The sequence below is a fragment of the Gopherus evgoodei genome, chromosome 21 (assembly GCF_007399415.2).
Source record: "Gopherus evgoodei ecotype Sinaloan lineage chromosome 21, rGopEvg1_v1.p, whole genome shotgun sequence".
Taxonomy (NCBI): Eukaryota; Metazoa; Chordata; order Testudines; family Testudinidae; genus Gopherus; species Gopherus evgoodei.
This window is the reverse complement of record NC_044342.1, coordinates 8,668,050-8,690,747: the sequence shown is the minus strand read 5'-3', so window position 1 is coordinate 8,690,747 and position 22,698 is coordinate 8,668,050. Positions and strand designations below refer to the sequence as shown.

Sequence of the window (22,698 nt, the reverse complement as noted above, 5' to 3'; positions counted from 1 at the left end):
ATGAGTTCCATAGCCATGGGCCTGCGAGAGAAGCTGAAGGAGAGAAAAGAAGATATGGGCAGTGAGAGCTCAGGGGACGGCACAGGAGGGAAGGGGGCAGGGGAACAGGGAATATAATTTAGGGACATGTGGATCCAGGCGGATGAGGTTCAACATCTATTTCCCTAGGGCATAATGACAGGCACTGCTGTCCCTGGCCAGGGTAATGGATGGAGTGAGGAGCCGTTACCTGGTTACCCTGTAGCTGACTCCTCTGCTATTGTCGGACGAGGCCCTGCAGAGCATCTGGGAGCTACAAGGTATGCTGGGAGCCTCCCGGCCTGGCTGTGGTCAGCCCACAGCGTGTGGTGCCTCGATGGTGGGATGGGGAGATGGCTGCGTCCCTGAGGCAGCACTTCCTCTGGTGGTGATCAGAGGGGAGCAGGCGGTTCGCAGGAGACAAGGGTTGGGGGTGCAGCTTCCAGGCTAAGACTGGTCCCCTCAGCATGGAGCTAAATGTGTCTCCCTGTGCCAGATGAATGACTCACCCTGCACCCCTCCTTCCGTGCCTGCCTCATTCACGCCTTCCCTCCATCTCCCACTTTCCCTGCCTCACTCTGCCACCCTCCTCTTCATCCTCCCCACTCCTCTGTCTCCTTCATTCACATGTCCCTCCGTGTCTCTGACTTTCATTCCTTCTCTCTCTGCCCCCGCTTCTCTCACAGTCACCTCTCCACTCCTCTATTTGAAGCCTGTCTCTTCATTCATCTGTCTGCCTTGGTCTGAATCCCCCTTTCCCTCTCTCACTCTTTTATTCCATCTCCTCTGATAATCACTAAGGTTTCTCCATCCCAGACACTAAGGTTCTCCAGCGATCAGCAGGTCTTGAGGCTGCATCGTCACCACCCATCCATGCTCCTTTCAGACACCGGCTGGCCCATCCCAGGAGCTGGTTCCTCTCTCGGATGTGCAGACTTTGGGGAAGTGTCTCGCCGCATGGGACGGACGGTGACAGATATTTGTAAGAGCTCGGGGTTGCTATTTAGGTAGCCCATCGAAGTAGCAGATTCACCCGGCAGCAGCATCCTGTTACACCTAGCCTGGAGCTCCTCCATCTCCCGGGTGAGTGACCCTGCACTCCTCTTTCAGCCTGTGTCTCCTTCCCCACTTCCCTTCATGTGTCTCACCTTCTCCTTCCTCCTCCAGCTCCTCGGGGCCTCTCATCCCCCAGACTCCATCTCCAGCCTCCATTCAGTGGCAGTCTGGCGGGCATCCGGCATTTCCCAGTCACAGGGTCTTTCTGTGCAGGGAGCATGAACCCTGAGCCTCAGGCTTCTGCAAAGAGACTCTCAGTCACCAGGTGGCTGCTTTCCTAGGGCTTTATTCGAGTATTGAGCTCCTGTTCTTTCCCTGATGGTCGTTTCCTTCCACCTACTGCCTGTAATTCTGCCCTAGGGAAATAGATGTGGAACCTCATCCACCTGGATCCACATGTCCTTAAATTATATTCCCTGTTCCCCTGCCCTCTTCCCTCCTGTGCCGTCCCCGGAGCTCTCACTGCCCATATCTTCTCTTCTCTCCTTCAGCTTTTCTCCAGATCCTTTCCCCGCTGGTGGGTACGTCTACACTACGGGATTATTCCGATTTTACATAAACCAGTTTTATAAAATAGATTGTATAAAGTCGAGTGCACGCGGCCACACTAAGCTAATTAATTCGGTGGTGTGCGTCCATGGTCCAAGACTATGGTCGATTTCTGGAGCGTTGCACTGTGAGTAGCTATTCTGTAGCTGTCCCATAGTTCCTGCTGTCTCCCCCACCCCTTGGAATTCTGAGTTTAGATCCCAGTGCCTGATGGGGCAAAAATCATTGTCCCGGGTGGTTCTGGGTAAATGTCATCACTCATTCCTTCCTCCGGGAAAACAATGGCAGACAATCATTTCATGCCTTTTTTCCCTGGACTTCCTTGGCAAACGCCATAGCACGGCAACCACAGACCCCGTTCAGCTTCTTTTTTACTGTCACCGTATGTGTACTGGATGCCGCTAACAGAGGCATTACTGCAGTGCTACACAGCAGCATTCGTTTGCTTTTGCATGATAGCAAAGATGGTTATCAGTCATTCTGTACTGTCTGCTGCCATTGTAAATTGGCAGTAAGTTGATGGTTATCTGTTGTTTTGTACTGTCTGCTGCTATCATGGGTGCCCCTGGCTGAGGTTGGCCGGGGGCGCAAAGGCAAAACTGGGAATGACTCCCTGAGTCAATCCCTTCTTTATGGTTTCTAAAAAATAGAGTCAGTCCTGCCTAGAATATGGGGCAAGTGTGCTAGAGCGCCAGTGTATCAGAGAGCACAGCTGCTCCATGTCAGATCCAGCAGAAATGATGAGCTACATGCCATTCACGGGGGGTGCCCCTGCAACAGCTCCACCCGTCTCTTCCTTCCTCCCCCAACCTTCCTGGGCTACCGTGGCAGTGTCCCCCCCATTTGTGTCATGAAGTTATAAAGAATTCAGGAATAAGAAACAGTGACTTGTTAGTGAGATAAAATGAGAGGGAGGCAGCTATGACAGTCCGGTGCTATGACAGTCCAGGCAGGACATTAAGCGGAGCAAGGAGAGGAGCCCAGCCTCCCGCTGCTATGATAGTCCAGGCAGTACAGAATCTTTTCTTTACACAGGAAAGGGAAGGGCTGATGGAGCTCAGCCCCCAGTTGCTATGATGAGGACGGTTACCAGTTGTTCTGTACCATCTACTGGGAATGACCAGGAATCATTCCTATTTTTACTCAGGCACCCCCGGCCGACCTCACCTGAGGCCAGCCAGGAGCACTCACGGGCTGATGGTGATGACGGATATCAGTCATATTGTACCATCTGTCACCGGGGAGGGGAGAGGAGTGGATACTGCTCTTCACTGCTGCAGCATCACGTCTACCACCAGCATTCAGTAGACATAGGGTGACAATGAAAAAAGTTAAGAAATGATTTCTTTCCCTTTTCTTTCATGTGATGGGGAGAGGGAGTAAATTGGCGAGCTATACCCTGAACCACGCTGGACAATGTGTTTGAACCTACAGGCACTGGGAACTCAGCCAAGAATGCAAATAGTTTTCGGAGACTGCTGTGGACTGTAGGATAGCTGGAGTCCTCAGTACGCCTCCCTCCCTCCATGAGCGTCCATTTGATTCTTTGGCTTTCTGTTATGCTTGTCATGCAGCACTGTGTAGCCTGGAGATTTTTTTCAAACGCTTTGGCATTTCGTCTTCTGTAACGGAGCTCTGATAGAACAGATTTGTCTGCCCATACAGCGATCAGATCCAGTATCTCCTGCACGGTCCATGCTGGAGCTCTTTTTGGATTTGGGACTGCGTCGCCACCCATGCTGATCAGAGCTCCAAGCTGGGCAAACAAAAAATGTGATTCAAAAGTTTGCGGGGCTTTTCCTGTTTACCTGGCCACTGCATCCGAGTTCAAATTGCTGTCCAGAGCGATCACAGTGGTGCACTGTGGGATACCGCCTGGAGGCCAACACCATCAATTTGCGGCCACACTAACCCTAATCCGATATGGTAATACCAATTTTAGCGCTACTCCTCTCGTTGAGGAGGAGTACAGAAACCGATTTAAAGAGCCCTTTATATCAATATAAAGGGCCTTGCAGTATGGCCAGGTGCGCAGTTAAATCGGTGTAACGCTGCTAAAATTGGTTTAAACGCGTAGTGTAGACCAGGTCCCAGATGCTACTACATTGTGTTAGTATATAGGCTTGTTTGTCAGCCTGAGATAGAATTTTGGATTTGACTTTTTTGATACCCTTATACTAATATAGGTGAACAAAGGGATCCTTACTAATATGTGTAAACAGTGAACAAAGACACTATGTGTTTCATTTCCCACAACCAGATGGGGCTTTTAGTACAATGAGAAAAGATAAGGGATAGAGCTAAAGTATTGCAAAATATGGGGGGAGTATAGTATGTGAGCCAACACCAGAAGGCTACCTGGCTCCTCTTTCAAGCCAATGTCAAGCAACCGGTCGGGAGGGGCAAGGGGCCATTCTCCAAATCTACGTGGGATCTGCTGGCAGGAATTTTGAGTTTTGTAGTGGATAAAAGGATGGCCTGTGACCAAAGGTTCATCTGGTCCTCGGTTGTATAAGCAGGAGACTCTCAAGTGGGAGAAGGGAGAATATAATCTGTATTTGACACGGCTGCAACTGCTAATTGTCCAGTTTTGGTGTCTACAATTCAAGAAGGATGCTAAGAACTTGGAGCAGATTCAGAGGGAGCCAAGAGAATGATTAAAGATTAGAAAACCTGCCCTAGGCCTGACTTATACTTAAAGTTTAGGTTGACATTGCTCAGGGGTGGAAAAGTCCTTCCCATTGCAGGAAGTTGCATCTACACTACAGGGTCAGCACGGCATAGCTACAGTGCCACAGCTGTGCCTCGGTAATTCCCATTGTGTAGACAAGCCCGTAGAGTGCAAGACTGCAGGAGCTCAAATGATTTAGCTTAACAGAGAGAAGGTGAAAGGGTGACTCAATCACAGTCTATAAAGACCTCCACAGGAAACAGAAATTTAGCTGACAGTCTAACAGATCTGCTCAAGGAATTATCTAGCAGACCAAAGTGTTACAAGATCCAATGACTAAAGGTTAAAACTAGACAAATTCAGGCTGGAAAAAGGTGTAAATTTTAACTGCAAAGGTAATTATCCTTTGGTACAGATGACCAAGAGCTGGGGTGGCTTCTCCATCATTGACAACTTTTAAATCAAGATTGGATGTTTCTTTAAAAGGTCTCCTCCAGTTCAAACAGACATTGATTTAAGAAAGTCCCAAGACCTAAGTTATGCAGCAGGACAGATTATCACAATGGTCCCTTCTTGTCTTAAAATCTGTGCATCTGTGAATAAGGGGAGAGCGAGGAATTGGCTGGTATGCCAGACTGGCTGACAGGCCATGGTTGCAGGGGGCAACCTGTCTCATCTAGTCCTACTGCTTCCACGTCTTCCTGGGATAAGTGAAACATGCTTAAACTGGCAAGAAAAGGCTATATTTAATTAAGACAATATGCATCTTCTAACTAAGACAATATGATTTAGTTGGCGTTTGATCCTGTTTGAGTAGGGGGTTGGACTAGATGACCTCCTGAGGTCCCTTCCAATCATGATATTCTATGATTCTATAATTCTAGTCTTAGTTCCATCTATATGGGCTTGGCTCTTTGAGTTCTTCTCCATTCCAGTCTGTCTTGTCCCAGCTCCTTGGAAACTCAGCTAATCAGATCCTTTTCTATAACATTTATCCATCTAGTTTTGGGTCTTGCCCTCCACTTCTAAATTTGACACTCTATTTTATCCTACATATTCTTCCAATCTTCTCTTCACACTGCCAAACTATCTAAGCCGGGATTCCCACAGCCTTTCGATAATCGGTACCACCTTTGCACTTCCAAGAATGGTCCATCCTTGTGACTTCAAGCATCCACATTAATATTTTCATTTCTGTTATATTCTTGCCAGCAAGTTAAAAAAGTATGGATTGGATGAATTGACTATAAGGAGGATAGAAAGCTGGCTATATGGTTGGGCTCAACAGGTAGTGATCAATGGCTCGATGTCTAGTTGTCAGCTGGTATTAAGCAGAATGCTTCAGGGATCCGTCCTGTGATTGTTTTTGTTCAACATCTTCATTAATGATCTGGATGATGGGATGGATTTCACCCTCAGCAAGTTCATGGATGACACTAAGCTGGGGGGAAGGTAGATACGCTGTAAGGTAGGGATAGGATACAGAGTGACCTAGACAAATTGGAGAATTGGGCCATAAGAAATCTGATGAGGTTAATCTGATGAGGCTAATGGCATACTGGGATGCAATAGGAGGAGCATTGGCAGGAGATAGAGGCAAGTGATTATTTCCCTCTATTCGACACCGGTGAGGCCCCATCAGGAATATTGCTTTCAGTTTTGGGCCCCCCACTATAGAAAGGATCTGGACAAACTGGACAGAGTCAAGCAGAGGGCAATGGAATTTATTAGGGGGCTGGGGCACACAGGGGCGGCTCCAGGCACCAGCTGAGCAGGCGCATGCGTGGGACGGCAAGCTGTGGGGGGCGCCACGCCAGTCGTTGTGAGGGTGGCAGTAAGGCCACCTTCAGCGGCATGCCTGCGGGAGGTCCGCCGATCCCACGGCTTTGGCAGCAATTCGGCAGCAGGGACGTCGAAGGCGCAGGACCGGCAGATCACCCATAGAAACGCTGCGGAATCTGCGTGACCAGTGGACCAGCCGCCGAAGGCCGCCTGACTGCCGTGCTTGGGGCGGCAAAAAACATAGAGCCACCCCTGGGGGCACGTGACTTACAAATAGAGGGGGAGGGAACTGGGATTATTTCAGCTGCACAAGAGAAGAGTGAGGAGGGATTTGATAGCAGCCTTCAATTACCTGAATGGGGGTTCCCAAAAGGATGGAGCTCGGCTGTTCTCAGTGGTGGCAGATGACTGAACAAGCAGCAGTGGTCTCAAGTTGCAGTGGGGGGGGGTCTAGGTTGGAAATTAGGAAAACTATTTCACTAAGAAGGTGGTAAAGCATTGCAGTGGGTTACCTAGGGAGGTGACAGAATCTCCATCCTTAGAGGTTTTTAAGGCATGGCTTGTCAAAGCCCCCTCACTGGGATGATTTAGTTGGGCTTGGTCTTGCTTTGAGCAGGGGGTTGGACCAGATGACCTCCTGCACCCTCTTCAAACCCTAATCTTCTATGATTCTATTAAAGATCTGTCTGGTGTTTTCCTCAGTCTTAACTAGTCAGAGCCATATGTATATAAAGAATAGAAAATATGGCAGGTGACCAGCTTGGCTTAACAGTGAAATCCTTGCTGATCTTAAACACAGAAAAAAAGATTACAAGAAGTGGAAAATTGGACAAATGACCTGGGAGGAATATCAAAATATTGCTCAGGCATGTAGGAGTGAAATCAGGCAGGCCAAATCACACTTGGAGTTGCAGCTAGCAAGGGCAAGAAGAGTTTCTACAGGTATGTTAGCAACAAGAAGAAGGTCAGGGAAAGTGTGGGCCTCTTACTGAATGGGGGAGGCAACTTAGTGACAGAGGATGTGGAAAGAGCTAATGTACTCAATGCCTTTTTTGCCTCTGTCTTCACGAACAAGGTCAGCTCCCAGACTACTGCACTTGGCATCACAGTGTGGAGAGGAGGTGACCCTCCCTCTGTGGAGAAAGAAGTGGTTTGGGACTATTTAGAAAAGCTGGACAAGCACAATCCATGGGGCCAGATGCGCTGCAACCGAGGGTGCTAAAGCAGTTGGCAGATGTGATTGCAGAGCCATTGGCCATTATCTTTGAAAACACGTGGCAATTGTGGGAGGTCCCGGGTGACTGGATAAAGGCTACTGTAGTGTCCATCTTTAAGAAAGGGAAAAGGGAAGATCTGGGGAACTACCAGCTGATAAGCCTCACCTCAGTCCCTGGAAAAATCATGGAGCAGGTACTCAAGGAATCAATTTTGAAGAACTTAGAGGAGAGGAAAGTGATCAGGAACAGTCAGCATGGATTTACCAAGGCGAAGTCATGCCTGACTAACCTAATTGCCTTCTGTGAGGAGATAACTGGCTCTGTGGATGAGGGGAAAGCAGCGGACATGTTATTCCTTGACTTTAGCAAAGCTTTTGATACAGTCTCCCACAGCATTCTTGCCAGCAAGTTAAAAAAGTATGGGCTGGATGAATGGACTATAAGGTGAATAGAAAGCTGGCTAGATCGTCGGGCTCAACGGGTAGTGATCAACGGCTTCATGTCTAGTGGAGTGCCCCAAGGGTTGGTCCTGGGGCCAGTTTTATTCAATATCTTCATTAATGATCTGTAGGATGGCATGGACTGCACCCTCAGAAAGTTTGCATATGACACTAAACTGGGAGAAGTGGTAGATATGATGGAGGGTAGGGATAGGATACAGAAGAACCTAGACAATTTAATGGATTGGGCCAAAAGAAACCTGATGAGGTTCAACAAGTACAAGTGCAGAGTTCTGCGCTTAGGAGTGTGAAAGCTGGCTGACTCCCTTTAATAGATTACAAGCGGTCAGTAGGAGTAGGGGTGAGTACTGCTCATGGACACAGTAGACTGAACTTTGGCACTCTCTCTTTTCCTCTGCCTCAAAGCAGGAAAATCCTGCTCCAAACGAGTCAGTACTACCCAGATAACGGGAGCATGAGATTTTACACTTACCAATCAAGTATTAACACGCAAGGGTCTTTGTCTGAATGTGTATAAAAGGTTTGTGAAATTTGTGTAAGACAGAGTCTTTTGTACCAAGGTACAGGCTCTCCTTTTTCTGCAGAATAAAGCATTTTTCCTTATCCCTGTCAGGCTGTTAATTGGCTCTGAGCTAGGCAGACCCGATATTTCAGTAACAGGAGGAAGAATCCCATGTACTGCTACAGACTAGGGACCGAGTGGCTAGGCAGCAGTTCTGCAGAAAAGGACCTAGGGGTTACAGTGGACGAGAAGTTTGATATGAGTCAACAGTGTGCCTTTGTTGTCAAGAACGTAATCGCATGTTGGGCTGTATAAGGAGGAGCATTGCCAGCAGATTCAGGGAAGTGATCATTCCCCTCTATTCAACATTGGTGAGGCCTCATCTGGAGTACTGTGTCCAGTTTTGGTCCCTACACTACAAGAAGGATGTGGAAAAATTGGAAAGAGTCCAACGGAGGACAATAAAAATGATTAGAGGGGTGGAGCACGTGACTTATGAGGAGATGCTGAAAGAACGGGGGTTATTTTGTGTGCAGAAGAGAAGAATGAGGGTGGGAGGATTTGATAGATGCTTTCAACTAGCTGAAAGAGGGTTCCAAAGAGGACGGATCTAAACTGTTCTCAGTGGTAGCAGATGACAGCACAAGGAGTAATGGTCTCAAGTTGCAATGGGGGAGGTTGAGTTTAGATATTAGGAAAACTTTTTCACTAGGAGAGTGGTGAAGCACTGGAATTGGTTAACTAGGGGGGTGGTGAAATCTCCTTCCTTAGAGGTTTTTAAGGTCAGGCTTGACAAAGCCCTAGCTGGGATGATTTAGTTGGGGATTGGTCCTGCTCTGAGCAGGGGTTGGACTAGATACCTCCTGACGTCCCTTCCAATCCTGATATTCTCTGATTGTGTGATATGAAAGTGTAGGCCTTATTACTGTCTTGTGGATTTTACTTTTCAATTTGATAGGCATTATTCTATTCATTGTTGAGTTCATCATTATTCTGTATGATCAAACCTAGGTACTTGAACTTCTGTACCTTTGATAATGGCTGACTGGCTCCCGTTGTGTTCTGACAGCGTATCGCTGAATCTACAGACCATATACTCTGTTTTATTTTGGCTGGTTTTCATGCTGTTCCTTAAAACAGTAAGCTCCTAGGCTTTTATTGCTTGAATCACATTTCTATGAACCAATCAAACATACCAGCCTGTGTCGATACAACTTCATGCTGATCACAAGTTCCCAGCGAGGATTCCATAGCAGGGCCAAATCCAGCTGGTAGACATGGCTGGTGAAACAAAGGATGTTGTAAATGTCGTGACCCGGTCTAAATGGGGGTAACCCACAGGGTTCCACTCTGAGAGGAGTTCAGATGTAGGTCTGCCTCTTGGACAGAAGAGCATGGTCTGAGGCACAGAACACTCCTGAGCTATACCATCGTCCCATAGCAACACCAGGCATTATTAATATCAGCCTTTAACAGCGGGAGATCTTGAAACTAGAGCTAAGCAAATAATTCATTTTCTGGTTCACTGGCAGGGCCAAAAAAAAATCATTTAGGGTGCAACTGCATCAAAAATTATGAACATTTTCAGTTAATCAAAAAAAAATCCCTTTATTGTCAAATGAGACATGACTAGGAAGTGCCGCTGCAAATGAGAATGAATAGCCATTGGGCCCAGGACTACAAGGGAGAGTGGGTCTATAGCTTGTGGTTAAGGCCCTCACCTCGAAAGTAGAAGGCCCAAGTTCAAATCCCTTCTCTTCCCCATCAAGGTTGTTGAAGGAATCATAGGACTGGAAGGCATCTTGAGAGGTCATCTAGTCCAGTCTTCTGAACTCATGGCAGGACTAAGTATTATCTAGACCATCCCTGACAGGTGTTTGTCTAGCCTGCTCTTAAAAATTTCCAATGATGGAGATTCCACAACCTCCCTGAGCAATTTATTCTAGTACTTAACCATCCTACAAGTTAGGAAGTTTTTTCTAATATCTAACCTAAACCTCTTTTGCTGCAATTTAAGCCCATTGCTTCTAGTTCTATCCTCTGAGCTGAAGAACATTTTTTCTCCCTCCTCATTGTAACAACCTTTTATGTACTTGAAGGTTGAATTTGAAACATTTTGATGGGAAGTTTTGGTTTCAACAACACATTTCACTGAAAAATTCCCAACTAGGACTAGGACTATGGTGGCCAACTTCTTGGGTACCTAATTTTAGAACTTGGTCATAATGTGAAATAACCATAGAGATAGATTAATAGAGCTGATAGATTCATTGATCTAAAGGACAGAAAGGACGGTTAGATACAGCCACACCTAATCTGACCACCACGCCTAGACTTGTGGTGTCAAACACTTCTCAGAAATGGTCTCCCACACTTGGACAAAATTTGTCCTGGTTTAGTATGTCAGGAGATGAAATATGAGGCTACACAAACCAAATCTGTATGTGAGTCTAGATAGCCATCCAGTGCTCAGACTCTTGACCATCATAATGAGTCCCTTGTTTGAGTTGAGAGAGGATAACAGGTTGTTAAACCTGCTGAGGAAAGCCTATCAATACTTTTTTTTGTAAGCTGAGTCAAAATGCAAGCTCTGTTATTGAACCATCAGCTTCAGTGTCCCCACCTGCAAGGCACAATAGAATGGAGTAAAATTTAAATGTGTTTTGTCTGATCAAATTCAAGAGCTATTTCTCTCTTCTTCTTTTTCCCTCCTAGACACATGCCATGGCAAATAGAGAATGGGGAAATGAAACAACTGTCACACAGTTCATCTTCCTATGGTTCAGGAATATCCCACAACTGAAGATCCTTCTCTTCTTGCTGTTTCTCATGATATACATTGTGACCATGGCCGGGAACATCCTCATCATTGTGCTAGTTGTGGCTGATCAGCACCTTCACACTCCCATGTACTTCTTCCTGGGGAACTTGTCTTGCTTGGAGACCTGGTATACCTCACCATCCTGCCCAGGGTACTGGCCAGTCTCTTGACTGGAGACAGAACCATTTCTGTCAGTGGCTGTATTGTGCAATTTTATTTTGCCAGTTTCATTGCAGCTATCGAGCGCTACCTCCTAGCAGTGATGTCTTACGATCAGTATTTAGCAATATGCAAACCTTTGCACTATGCAACGCTTATGAATGGTAGATTCTGCCGCCAGCCAGCAGCTGGGTCATGGATAAATGGATGTCTGGCTATTGCCATCATAACATGTCTTATGTTACAACTAAATTTCTGTGGTCCCAATGAAATTGATCATTTCTTCTGTGAATCCACACAAATAATCAATCTCTGCTGTACTGACACCTACCTGATAGAGCTTGTCATTACAATCCTGGTTGTTCTATTCACTCTGCCTCCATTTGCATTAACAGTGGTGTCCTACGTTTGTATCATCTCCACTATCCTGACCATCCCTTCCACCACTGGCAGGCAGAAGACATTTTCCACCTGCTCCTCGCACCTCATTGTGGTGACAATATTCTATGGGACGCTAATGATCGTGTATCTGCTGCCCAAAACCAACACGCTCAGAGACCTCAACAAAGTGTTCTCTGTCTTCTATACAATCCTGACCCCTATAACCAATCCCTTCATATACAGCCTGAGGAACAAAAAGGTGAAGGAGGCGCTGAGAAAAATTATCTGTAAATGTGCAGATTTTACAAGAATTCCTAACTGAAAGGTGATGAGCGGAGTTGATGTACTTTTTAATACTCAGGATCTGTGCAGTGCTTATTTCTTGGTAGGTGTTTGGTAATGTGAGCTTAAAACACGTGAGTAAGAGCAAAGATTTGATAGTGTAATATCCATCAATACTAAAAACTAAAATTTTTAAAAATTGAACTGGGTTTTACTTACTGATCATGGGAAGGCATATTTTAGCTAATTCCCTGCACCCAGCCAAAGTGAGAATATAAAGTAAAATATGAGTTTAGTCATGAATTCTCAAATGATTCTAAGGGAGTTATGAGGCATTGTACAATAATATATGCTATGAAATTCAGATTTATTTGCACCTACTTGGCACCTCCTGGCTACCAACCCAATAGTCCTTAATCTAGGTCAAAGGGATGTTAGTTGCTGAGGTAGGGAAGTATCCCAATTTACAGTAGGACAATTGCGACAGAAAATCCATGGTTGAGCCAGTAATTGTAATCAGATCCCCAAGGCTCATGACCAGTGACATATATATTAGACAGTTCTTCCACCTCTCATGATTATGCCACCCTGAATTTATTCTTTAAACACTTATGCCTTCTACCGCTCAAAATATACTGAACTTGGAAACAGAAGGTAAGGATTAAAAAATAGGTTTTTAATTAGAAGTTAGGAATTGTAGAAAAGTGATAAGGGAATCAAATGGACACAAGAAGAAATCTCTGGCCAGCAGAGTTCAGAACAATAAGAAGGATTTTTAAAATATCTCATGGACAAAAACAATCCTGACAGTGATATGTGTTCATTACTGGATGGAAATGGTAGAATTATCAATAATTCTTTAGAAAAGGCAGAAGTGTTCAATAAATATTTCTGTTCTGTATTTAGGAAAAAGCTGATGATATGGTCTCATCATATGGTGATTATACAGCTCTTTCCATTCCTCTAGTATCTCTGGAGGATGTTAAAGAGACACTACTAAAGTTAGACATGTTTATACCAGCAGGTCCAGATAACTTGCATCCAAAAGTTTTTAAAGAGCTGGGTAATTTTCAATAAGTCTTGGAGCACTGGGGAAATTCCAGAGGTCTGGAAGAAAAGGTATTGCAATTTTTTTTAAAAGAGTAAATGGGACTTCGGTAGTTGTAGGCCTGTTGGCCTGAGATCAATCATGGGGAAGACAATGGAGTGACTGATATGGGACTGGATTAATAAAGAATTAAATGAGGCTATTGTAATCAGTGCCAATCAACATTGATTATGGAAAATAGATCCTGTTAAACTAACTTAATATCTTTTTTTATAAGATTACAAATTTGGTGGCTAGAGGTAATAGTGTTGATGTAATATACTCAGATTTCTGTAAGGCTTTTGACTGTGTTGCACAACATTTTGATTAAGAAACTAGAATGATATAAAATTAACATGGCACACATTGAATGGATTAACAACTGTCAACAGATAAGTCTCAAATTGTAATTGTAAGTGGGGAATAACTGTTGTGTGGGTTTGTTTCTGCAGAGTTTCTGGAGGGATAGGGTCTTGGCCTTACACTATTTAACTCTCAATAACCTGGAAGGAAACTTAAAATCATCACTGATAAAGTTTACACATGATCAAAAAATTCGGGGAGTGGTAAATAAAGAAGAGGACAGGTCACTTATTCAGATCAAACTGGATTGCTTGGTAAAGTGGGCACAAGCAAAAAATATGTATTTTAATATATCTAACAGCAAATGTATCCATCTAGGAACAAAGAATGCAGGCTATACTTACAGGATAGGGGGGCTCTATCTTGGTAAGCTGTGACTCTGAAAAAGATTTTGAGGGTCATGGTGAATAATCAACTGAACCTGAGCTCCCAGTAGCACACTGTGGCCAAAAGAATTTGGATGTTTTTGTAGAAAATCTGTTCTAGAAATTATTTGAGGGAAATTCTATTGCCTGTGTTATACAGGAGGTCAGACTAGATGATCACACTGGTCCCTGCCTTGGAATATATGAATCTATTCACTGTAATAGCCACTGGATGGCAAAAAGGCAACTCATGACAAAATGACCATATATTGACTACCATATGGCAGCAGAGGAGAAAGGATGTAGAAAAGGTTGTTATGTTGTATAATGGGCACTAGTGTATAAGGGGTGGGAATGGGGTGGTTATACTGTATAATGGGCACTAGGGGCAGCAGAGGATTGGGATGGGGAAGGGGCAGCTTATTGTACCAGCTCCCTCCCTTTGAGCTGCTCTGTGCAACTGGCATCAAAAGAGCAGCTTGTGCTCAGCAGTGTCACCTCCTGAGTCCCTTCTCGGTGACCATTTGGCTAACTCCATGTGGTGGTGGTGCCAGGTTGAGGGGAATCAAGATGGAGCCTAAATTTGATCAGCTGAATCACCAAAGTTTGGTGGTGAGCGCCAAAGATACGGTAGGGATCCCAACTAAGGTGGAGTGCCTGGAGTCCATTCCACGAGGTGTTATCACTAAATACAAAACAAAACTGAAATGTTGATAATATCTTCTATGTGTACATTCTTCACTACTCCCATAATAAACAAAACCGGTGATGCTAAATTAAACTTTTTTGGTGAGAATCATCTTAGGATAGTTAAAAATAATAATTAGCGCTGGTCAACAGTTTTTGGAAGGAATGTTCTTTCCCCTCGGAAAATGGTGTTTAATTGAAATAATGGGAAAATGTCGATTTCCGTGAAATTTTCCATTGAAAAAAAAATTAATGAAGCATTTTTATAAACACTGTGTTCAGATCTTATCTGAATGACACATCTGAAGCTTTCATTTTGAAATGACTTTTCTTTTTGGGACTTATTTTAATGCTAAAATCATGAATAGGACATGTACTTTGCATTATTGGCAGCAGCAAGGACCAGCCACCTCACAGCTCAGTGCCTTAGCCCCCAGACAGTGAGATATACTATTATACAGCTCCTTCAGTCTCTGCTCTTGAAGACATTCCACTTTGTATTGAATAAGTAGAAAGAATGGACTAGAAAGAGAGAGAGAGTGTAGGTCAGCACATGAATGACTCTATAGCTTCGTGGTTTCAGCACCCATCCAGGATGAAGAAACCCCAGATCCAGTCCCTCTGCTTCAGTGGATCTTTCATTATTTATCTAGAGTGGAACAGCTCCACCACGCAATGTCCAATAGTGCACCAGTTAGAACATTCATTTATGAGATGCCAGAGCCCTCATCAAATCCCTTCTGAACACAGGGTGGACTTGAGCTGGGGATGTCCTGCGTAAGTGCCATAACTATGCTAAAAGTTCTCTCCACACCCAGCTCATTGCAAGAAAAAATCTAGACACCTAACTCCAAGAGGAGATTCACACCTGAGAATCCCGAGCAGAGGGAGGTGTCTGCCTGAATGTAGGCACTGAACTTCCTGAGAGGGGCAGGGTTTAGTAAATACCCCTTGTCTTTGCATCTCCCATTGGCTAACTTAGGCAGGTCCTAATCTAGCATGCTAGCTTTTGTGGATCTCTTTCTCATGCCCCTGTCTGTCCCACATAGGGTGCCTGGATGCCAAAGTGAGGGTTTGGGGACTCCACTTGTTAGGTAGGCATCTGGAAGTGAAGTGTTGCCACAGCTCAGTCTGTTTGTGGATATAAACTCTCTCTCTCTCTCCAGAGTGAAACAGGACAAGGACCAGAAGATACTCTCACGGGTGGACCTACTGAAAATAGAGCAGGTTGCAATTTCCCAAGAGAATATTTACTGTAATCCATGTTAGATTGTCCCTTTCCCACACCTATGACTACGGAATAGATAACATCTCTCAATAATTCCTCTTTCAGCTGTGCCTTTACACAGTCTGGAATACCCCCTGCAGCCCTGCTTCACAGTTGTCTCATAGTTGAACTGGATTTAGCTCTTTTAATCTTTCCTCCTACATGATGACTAGATGATCTCCTGAGGTCCCTTCCAACTCTGATATTCTCTGATCATTTGCCGACTCCCTGATAATCTTTGCGGCTCTTCTCCAGTTTGTCAATATCTTCCTGGTAGCAGAGTGTTTAGCAGTGAACCCAGCACCACTGAATCAATAGCAAAACTTCCATTGACTTCAATCGGACCAGCCTATACCCATTGGTCTATTCATTAAAGGGGAAGTTGCAGCACCAGAGAAGAGAAGAGAAATCCTTGGGATTGAGGAGCTCCAATGTGGGCATAAGATCAGTGGCATTGGAACGCTTTTATAGTGGGGGTGCTGAAGTCCAGCAAAACTATCCACAAACTTTTTATTTCACCTCTCCGCCCACCCCAAAGCTGAGTCCAGGAGCAAGGCTGTGTCTCCAGGAAGGGGGACATGGATAGCAGTAAGGGGGCCAAGCCTGGGACCATGGTGGGGGCAGGTGTGGGGCCAGTAGCAGAGCCCGGCATGTGGGAGAAACAGCTGGGACCTCACATACACGGCTGGGAGTGGAGCTGGCAGCTGGGAACCTGCATACATGGCCAGGAGTGGGGCTGGCAGCCCGGCATGCAAGTCCGGAAGCAGAACCACGGGTGCAGGACCAGCAGCTGGGACTCTGCCTGCACAGCCGGGCACAGGTCTGGCAGATGGGGGCTCACATGCAGGGCCTGGAGTGGAACCCTGGGGCAGGGCCAGCAGCTGGGACCCCCCATGCCTAGCCAACAGCTGAGATCCCGCATAAATCCTGAGGGTGCTGCGGTTTCTCCAGAACCATAGTGATTCCATCTCCTTTGTGATCTGGGACCAATGGTTCTGGGATTGAGGAATCCATGGCTGAAGATACCTAGGGATGTGGAATAATGATAAAACAACCCTAATCTAACCTAATTTTAATGAATAGACCAAAAAAAAACCCCACACTTAATCAAGATATGTTACATGGAATTGTATGACACTTCTCTGAAGGCTTTCTTTAACACTTCTATGTGTATTTATTCCACAAAAATGTAAGCAGAGTCAGGATGAGCTCTACCTTGACATCTGGTGGTGAATTATGGCGAGTGTGGAAAAGAATTTAAGGGGCTGATTGTGTCTGCATAGGCACACCCACCTCGCCTGGCATAGCCCAAGGCAGCCTGGGATGGTTGCTTTGGCAGCTGTGGGATCCCCAGTTTCTTTGTTGTTGGGGCGGAAGGAGTGTAGTGAAACTGCTTTGTGACAGGGAGTCTCACCATCAACTGAGTGGCACTCACTAGACAAGGGAGTGGGCTCCTTGTGTGAGCCAGAAGCATCAATTGCACCTCCTTCTCTCTCCACTGTTGAATACCAGAGCTGATTTTTGATTCCCTTAAGAATCTAAGTTACAGGTTCCCGAGCTGAGCTCACTAAGAGCTGAAATCACTAAAGAACTGTGCTAACTAGTGGGGGAGCCCGAAGCTATATTGCAGAGTAGAGCAGCTGGCAGAGCAGAGCAGTTTGTGGGACAGTTGGAGTGCCCACAGAGCGAGTGGAGCTGAGCAGTTTGCGGGGACATCGGGAGCGGATCACAGGACAGCTGGTGGAGCAGAGCAGCTGGGCAGAGCGAAGCAGTTTGTGGGGTGGTTGGAACGGCTCACGGAGCGAGCAGAGCCAAGCAGTTTGTGGGGATGGCTGGAGCAGATCACGGGATGGCTGGTGGAGCAGAGCAGCTGGTGGAGCGGAGAGGAGCGGAGCGGAGCAGTTTGTGGGGAAGGCAGAAGCAGAATCCCATGGAGAGGCAGGGCAGTCAGCCCTGGACCATGTAAGGTGCCCCTTTCTACCCACACTGGTGGAGGGAAAACCCCTGCAGATAGACTCTTGAACTCTGGGGCTGGACTGACCCAGGACAGAGACTTTTGGGTTGTGAGACTTTTGGGACTGTGAGTGATCTTTGGGTTGCTGGACTCTAGGGACATTTGAGGTATTGGACTTTGGAATCTTGGGGTGATTTGGGGGTTGCTGGACTCAAGAGCCCAGGGAAGAGGACACGGTCCAATTTCCTGGGGTGGGTCTTTGCTCATGGTTTGGTCTAGGAACTCTAGTTGAGGTGTTTTCCCAATTTAATGCTTGTTGTTTATCTCATGTAATTAAACATTTTCTGCTACACCGAGACTCTATGCTTGCAAGAGGGGAAGCATTGCCTCTTCGAGGCGCCCAGGGGTGTGTGTAAGATTTTCCCAGGTCACTGGGTGGGGGCTCAAGCTGGTTTTGCATTACGTTGTAGGAAGGGACCCCTATGTATTGAACCCAGCCCTCGCTGCTATCAATTCAGCCTGGCAGAAGGGTTACACAAATAATACAGTGCTGTCTAAATGCTAATGGTCCAAATGTAAGGTCAACAGAAAAAGAAACACAATAGAGTGAGACCTCGACAATTTGAAAACAATGAGTCATTCAATTAATTGGTCTTTGATTATTAGCAGGTAAATAGGCCCAATAGTCTGGGATGGGTTGTTAGATGGGGTGGGATCTGAGTTACTACAGAGAATTCTTTCCTGGGTGTCTGGCTGGTGAGTCTTGCCCATATGCTCAAGGTTTAACTGATCACCATATTTGGGGTCGGAGAAGGAATTTTCCTCCAGGGAAGATTGGCAGAAGCCCTGGAGGTTTTTCGCCTTCCTCTGCAGCATGGGGCCTGGGTCACTTGCTGGAGGATTCTCTGCAGCTTGAGGTCTTTAAACCACAATTTGAGTACTTCAATAACTCAGACATAGGTTAAGGGTTTGTTACAGGAGTGGGTGGGTGAGATTCTGTGGCTTGCATTGTGCAAGAGGTCAGACTAGATGATCATAATGGTCCCTTCTGACCTTAAAGTCTATGAGTGTATAAAACATGAAAATTAAACTTTTCATCATTTATAATAACAGCGTAAGGGATACTTTCTAGGACGGCCACATTTAGTATGTTTCAATTTAATAATGATTTGTTATTGTCAAATAACAGGATCAAATGAAATTATTTAATCAAAAATTATCCATCAGAGATTAGCACAGTGCTATATAGAATAGAGCATTGCCCCCGTTGGTGTAACTGGCCTCCGTGTCTCTCTCTCTCCTCTGTAACTGGTGGGATGCAGCATTTTGCACTACCCAGACCAATTTTCAAGCTCTGACTTTTATACCCTTTTAATCTTCCTTTTGGAGGGAAAAATCCCGTGTTTAATTTTACCATCTGCTCTATTTTTCTAATTGCTGATGGAATTTCTTTTATGATTCTCAGTTTAGCTGACTGGCGAGTGGAAAGGAATCTCTAACCCAGTCATTATCACAAACATCTGTGACAACCCACAGTTCTCAATTACTTAAAACATCTTTCAGTGGATCATTATTTCCTCCATGACAGTGTACGGGGAGATTTTGGCAAACCAATAAAGTGCCTGAAACCACTATTTTGGTTATTGTTAAAGACAACCTAGTCAGCAAGCTGTTAAAAGCAAATCTCAGCTTGACCAAGGCAGGAGGGGAGGGAGATCTAGGGTGCCACCGAAAGGGCAGCTTGACCCCGCGTCCTCCCTGATAAGAATTGTATTAAAATTGCTGATACATGCATTTGAAAAGAGCAGGATGTACCCTCAGGAATGTCTATTGAGGTCTCAAGGCTGCAAGTTCTGGAAAGACCCACACCTGGTTAATCCATAATCAGAAGGAACCTCTTGCTTGAAACTGCTTACTTAACAAGGTTTCTTTAATTACTAATGTATAAATAAGGGGAAAAAGTTTGAGACAGGTGGGACTCGTTTCGGGACTGGCCTCTCTCTCTGGATACATCTTGTGTTCACCAGCAGCAGACGGGCTGCCGCTATGTCACACGAAAGCCACACTCAGCTTTGATAATTATTAAGGGTTGGGGGTGTTTTACTAACTTGTTGCAGACATGTGTATGTGCTTGAAACTAGTAAAGTTTAGCTTTAGGTGAAAGCACTCTTATGTTGTCCTGTTTGTGCCAGCCATCTATCAGTCGGACGGCTGTGTCTCCCCTGATTTATTTCCTGACACCTCCTCGCAGAGAGTAAAGTTACCAAGAGCTTTGGGTTGAAAGTACCCTTAGTAACAACAGAACTCATCTGCAATAACATATCCCTCATTAATCACCCAGTTTTCTTTATAACATACTTCTGTAAACATTTGCATTAGTTGAGGGATCTTTTAACTTGATGATTACCTGTTCTGTTCATTCCCTCTGAAGCACCTGGCATTGGCTGCTATTGGAAGACAGGATACTGGGCTAGATGGACCTGTGGTCTAACCCAATATTCCCATTCTTATGTTCTGGACACCTGGACTATATTAGCAAAAGCAGGATAAAAAACAAGGTTAAAGATTACACACATTTCATTAGTGAGTTGTTTTTTCCTTCACCCATTAGCGCCAATTGAATGATGTGGTGCATTGCACAGGATCAGAGCTATGCTATCTCTGGTGGTCACCCAGGCCATCTCAAATGAAGATGCAGGGTTGGGTGCAGGTGTTGAGGGCTTCTTGGTGGCTCTATCTTATTCTTCACCAGTGACCAGTGGAGCAGAGCTGACCAGGTGGAAGGCAAGGACCGAGAGCAGGATGCATTATAGCAAAGGGAAGCACAGATAGTCCTTCAGAAGAATTCAAGCTGAATTAGTCGACACTTGCTGTAGAACTGTTCCTCCAACTTTCTCTAACTTGGCTGGGAGTTGGAAGCCACAACTACCCTCAGGCACATCCAGAAATTCTGGCTGAACTTCGATGTATTAATTAAGTCCTCCCTGTAATCTAGTGCATATCAAAAACTGGAACACATTTCAGTTTATTAATTAAGCACCTCCCTAATCTCCCATGCATCTCAAAGACTTTGAGTACATTTTAGTGTACTAATTAACCCCCTTTCCAAGCCTCCAGAATCATTATTTTCCCCATATGCAGCACAATCTATTTTTTCCAGCACAGAGTGTCCTTGAAGACCTGTATCACCTGCTTGTTCCTCAGCGAGTAGATGAAGGGATTGAGCATGGGAGTGATGACCGTATTGAGGTTGGCCACTCCTTTGGTGATGTCCAGTCCATCACGCTGCTTTGGACGGACATACATGAAGATGCAGCTGCCAAAGACGATGCTCAGGACGGTGATGTGTGAAGAGCAGGTGGAGAAGGCCTTACTTCGCTCTTTGGCTGAGAGGATGCGGATGATGGTAGCAACAATGTAGAAATAGGAGACCGCGGTGATGGCCCAAGAACCCAGCAAAACAACAGCTGCTACCAGGAAGTCCATTGATTCCACCAGGTGTGTGTTGGAGCAGGAGAGGCTGACGAGGGGCCCAACGTCACAGAAGAAATGATTGAGGACATTGGGGCCACAGAAGGGGAGCTGGGAGATCATCGTGATGAGGCCAATGATGAAGAAGAAGCCATCAAACCAAGAAGTAAGCACCATGAAGGTGCAGACCCTGCTGCTCATGATGGCCATGTAGTGCAGTGGGTAACAAATGGCCATGTAGCGATCCAGAGACATAGCTGCCAAGAGAAGGAACTCAGAGACTCCCAGGGAGAGGTAGAAGAAGGCCTGAGCGATGCAGCCGGTGAAGGAGATGGTCTTGTCCTCTGAGAAGAAATTGGCCAGCATCTTGGGGACGATGACGCTGGTGAAACGGATCTCAGGGAAAGAGAAGCTCCTTAGGAAGAAGTACATGGGGATGTGGAGGCAGTGGTCAGCCCAGGTGATGGCAATGATCACCACATTCCCGGAAAGCATCAAGAGGTAAATCATCAAGTGCACCAGGAAGAGCAGGAGGCCCAGGTGATGCAGGTGAGGGAACTGCAGGAGGACAAATTCTCTCACAGCGCTCTGGTTGTCCAGCACTATACCTTGTTGCCTTCCAGGAAAGAAGGGAGAGAGAGCCATCAACATCAGCTGTACTGAACTTTGAGATAGTACACAAGGGAGAGGTGCTGGAATATGGGCCCTGGACACGAGACTTTGATATCTCTGTGACTCAATTTCTCCCCAATCTAAAAAATTGGGTTAATGATAATTTACTTCCAATTGCGAGGTATTGGGGGGGGGCAATATGGACCAATGAGTGGTTGTATCACACTTACCCTGCCACCTGGACGCCTCATGATGCTTTGCTGCTGTAGCTCCCAGCCTGGGATGCTCACAACCAGCCTACCAGTATGCAGGTCACACCACGAGTGTCTGTGCTTAGACCTCCCTAGTTACAGCCCCACTGCAGCTTCCACCAAACACGGTTACACCCGGTGAGGTGACCTCAGGCCTGAATTTTCCCAAAACCACGTGCCCTGAAGTGCCCAGCCCTCCTGAGCCGTTTGGAGAAATAATAAGGTGTGTTTGTTCCACTAAAGACACAAAAGCACATCACAGCTTATTAACATAACTGGGGTAAATGCACCCTTCTATTTAAACACGGCTCTGAGTTGGTTTATAGTAACAGTGAAACAAGTTCATCAACAAAGGAAGATGGGATTTTAAGTGAATTCAAGAATAAGAGATAAAGTTAGAAAGGGTTACCAGTAAATAAAAGTGAAAACATGCATCTAAAAGTCTAAAACTTAATCTAGCAAGGTACAGGCTGTGTTCAATATGGTTTCTCTCTCCAGTCATTCTTCTTCCCAGCCATGGCTGACATTCCCTCAGCCAGGACCTTCCAAAGATGTACAATGAGCATGTCTGTAAGATGATGAGTTTGTATTTTTTTCCTTAATTTTAAAAGAGTAGATATTTCCATAGGAATGACCAGGTCAGGTTCCATCATCTGGTATAATAAAAATGTACCATTGCTGTTAGATACATAGATAGACAGATAGACAGATAGTTAGATAGATGTGCATAGAGAGGTACAAA

The 22,698-nt window shown here is 45.5% G+C and overlaps 2 protein-coding genes across 2 annotated transcripts in view; one reads left to right on the top strand and one right to left on the bottom strand.

The window, feature by feature from the left end:
- Positions 1–11,939, top strand: part of LOC115637914 (olfactory receptor 4M1-like) — a 41,079-nt gene extending 29,140 nt beyond the window's left edge. Inside the window, exon 3 of the mRNA XM_030539506.1 lies at positions 11,322–11,939. Coding sequence (XP_030395366.1) covers positions 11,322–11,939 — 618 coding nt within the window. The remainder of the gene's footprint in view (positions 1–11,321) is intronic.
- Positions 11,940–20,517: 8,578 nt separating this feature from the next.
- LOC115637913 (olfactory receptor 6M1-like) lies at positions 20,518–21,738 on the bottom strand. Its single transcript, XM_030539505.1, has one exon. It carries the CDS (start codon positions 21,736–21,738, stop codon positions 20,770–20,772), a length of 969 nt encoding a protein of 322 aa, XP_030395365.1. The 3' UTR covers positions 20,518–20,769.
- Between the last annotated feature and the right edge of the window lie 960 nt (positions 21,739–22,698).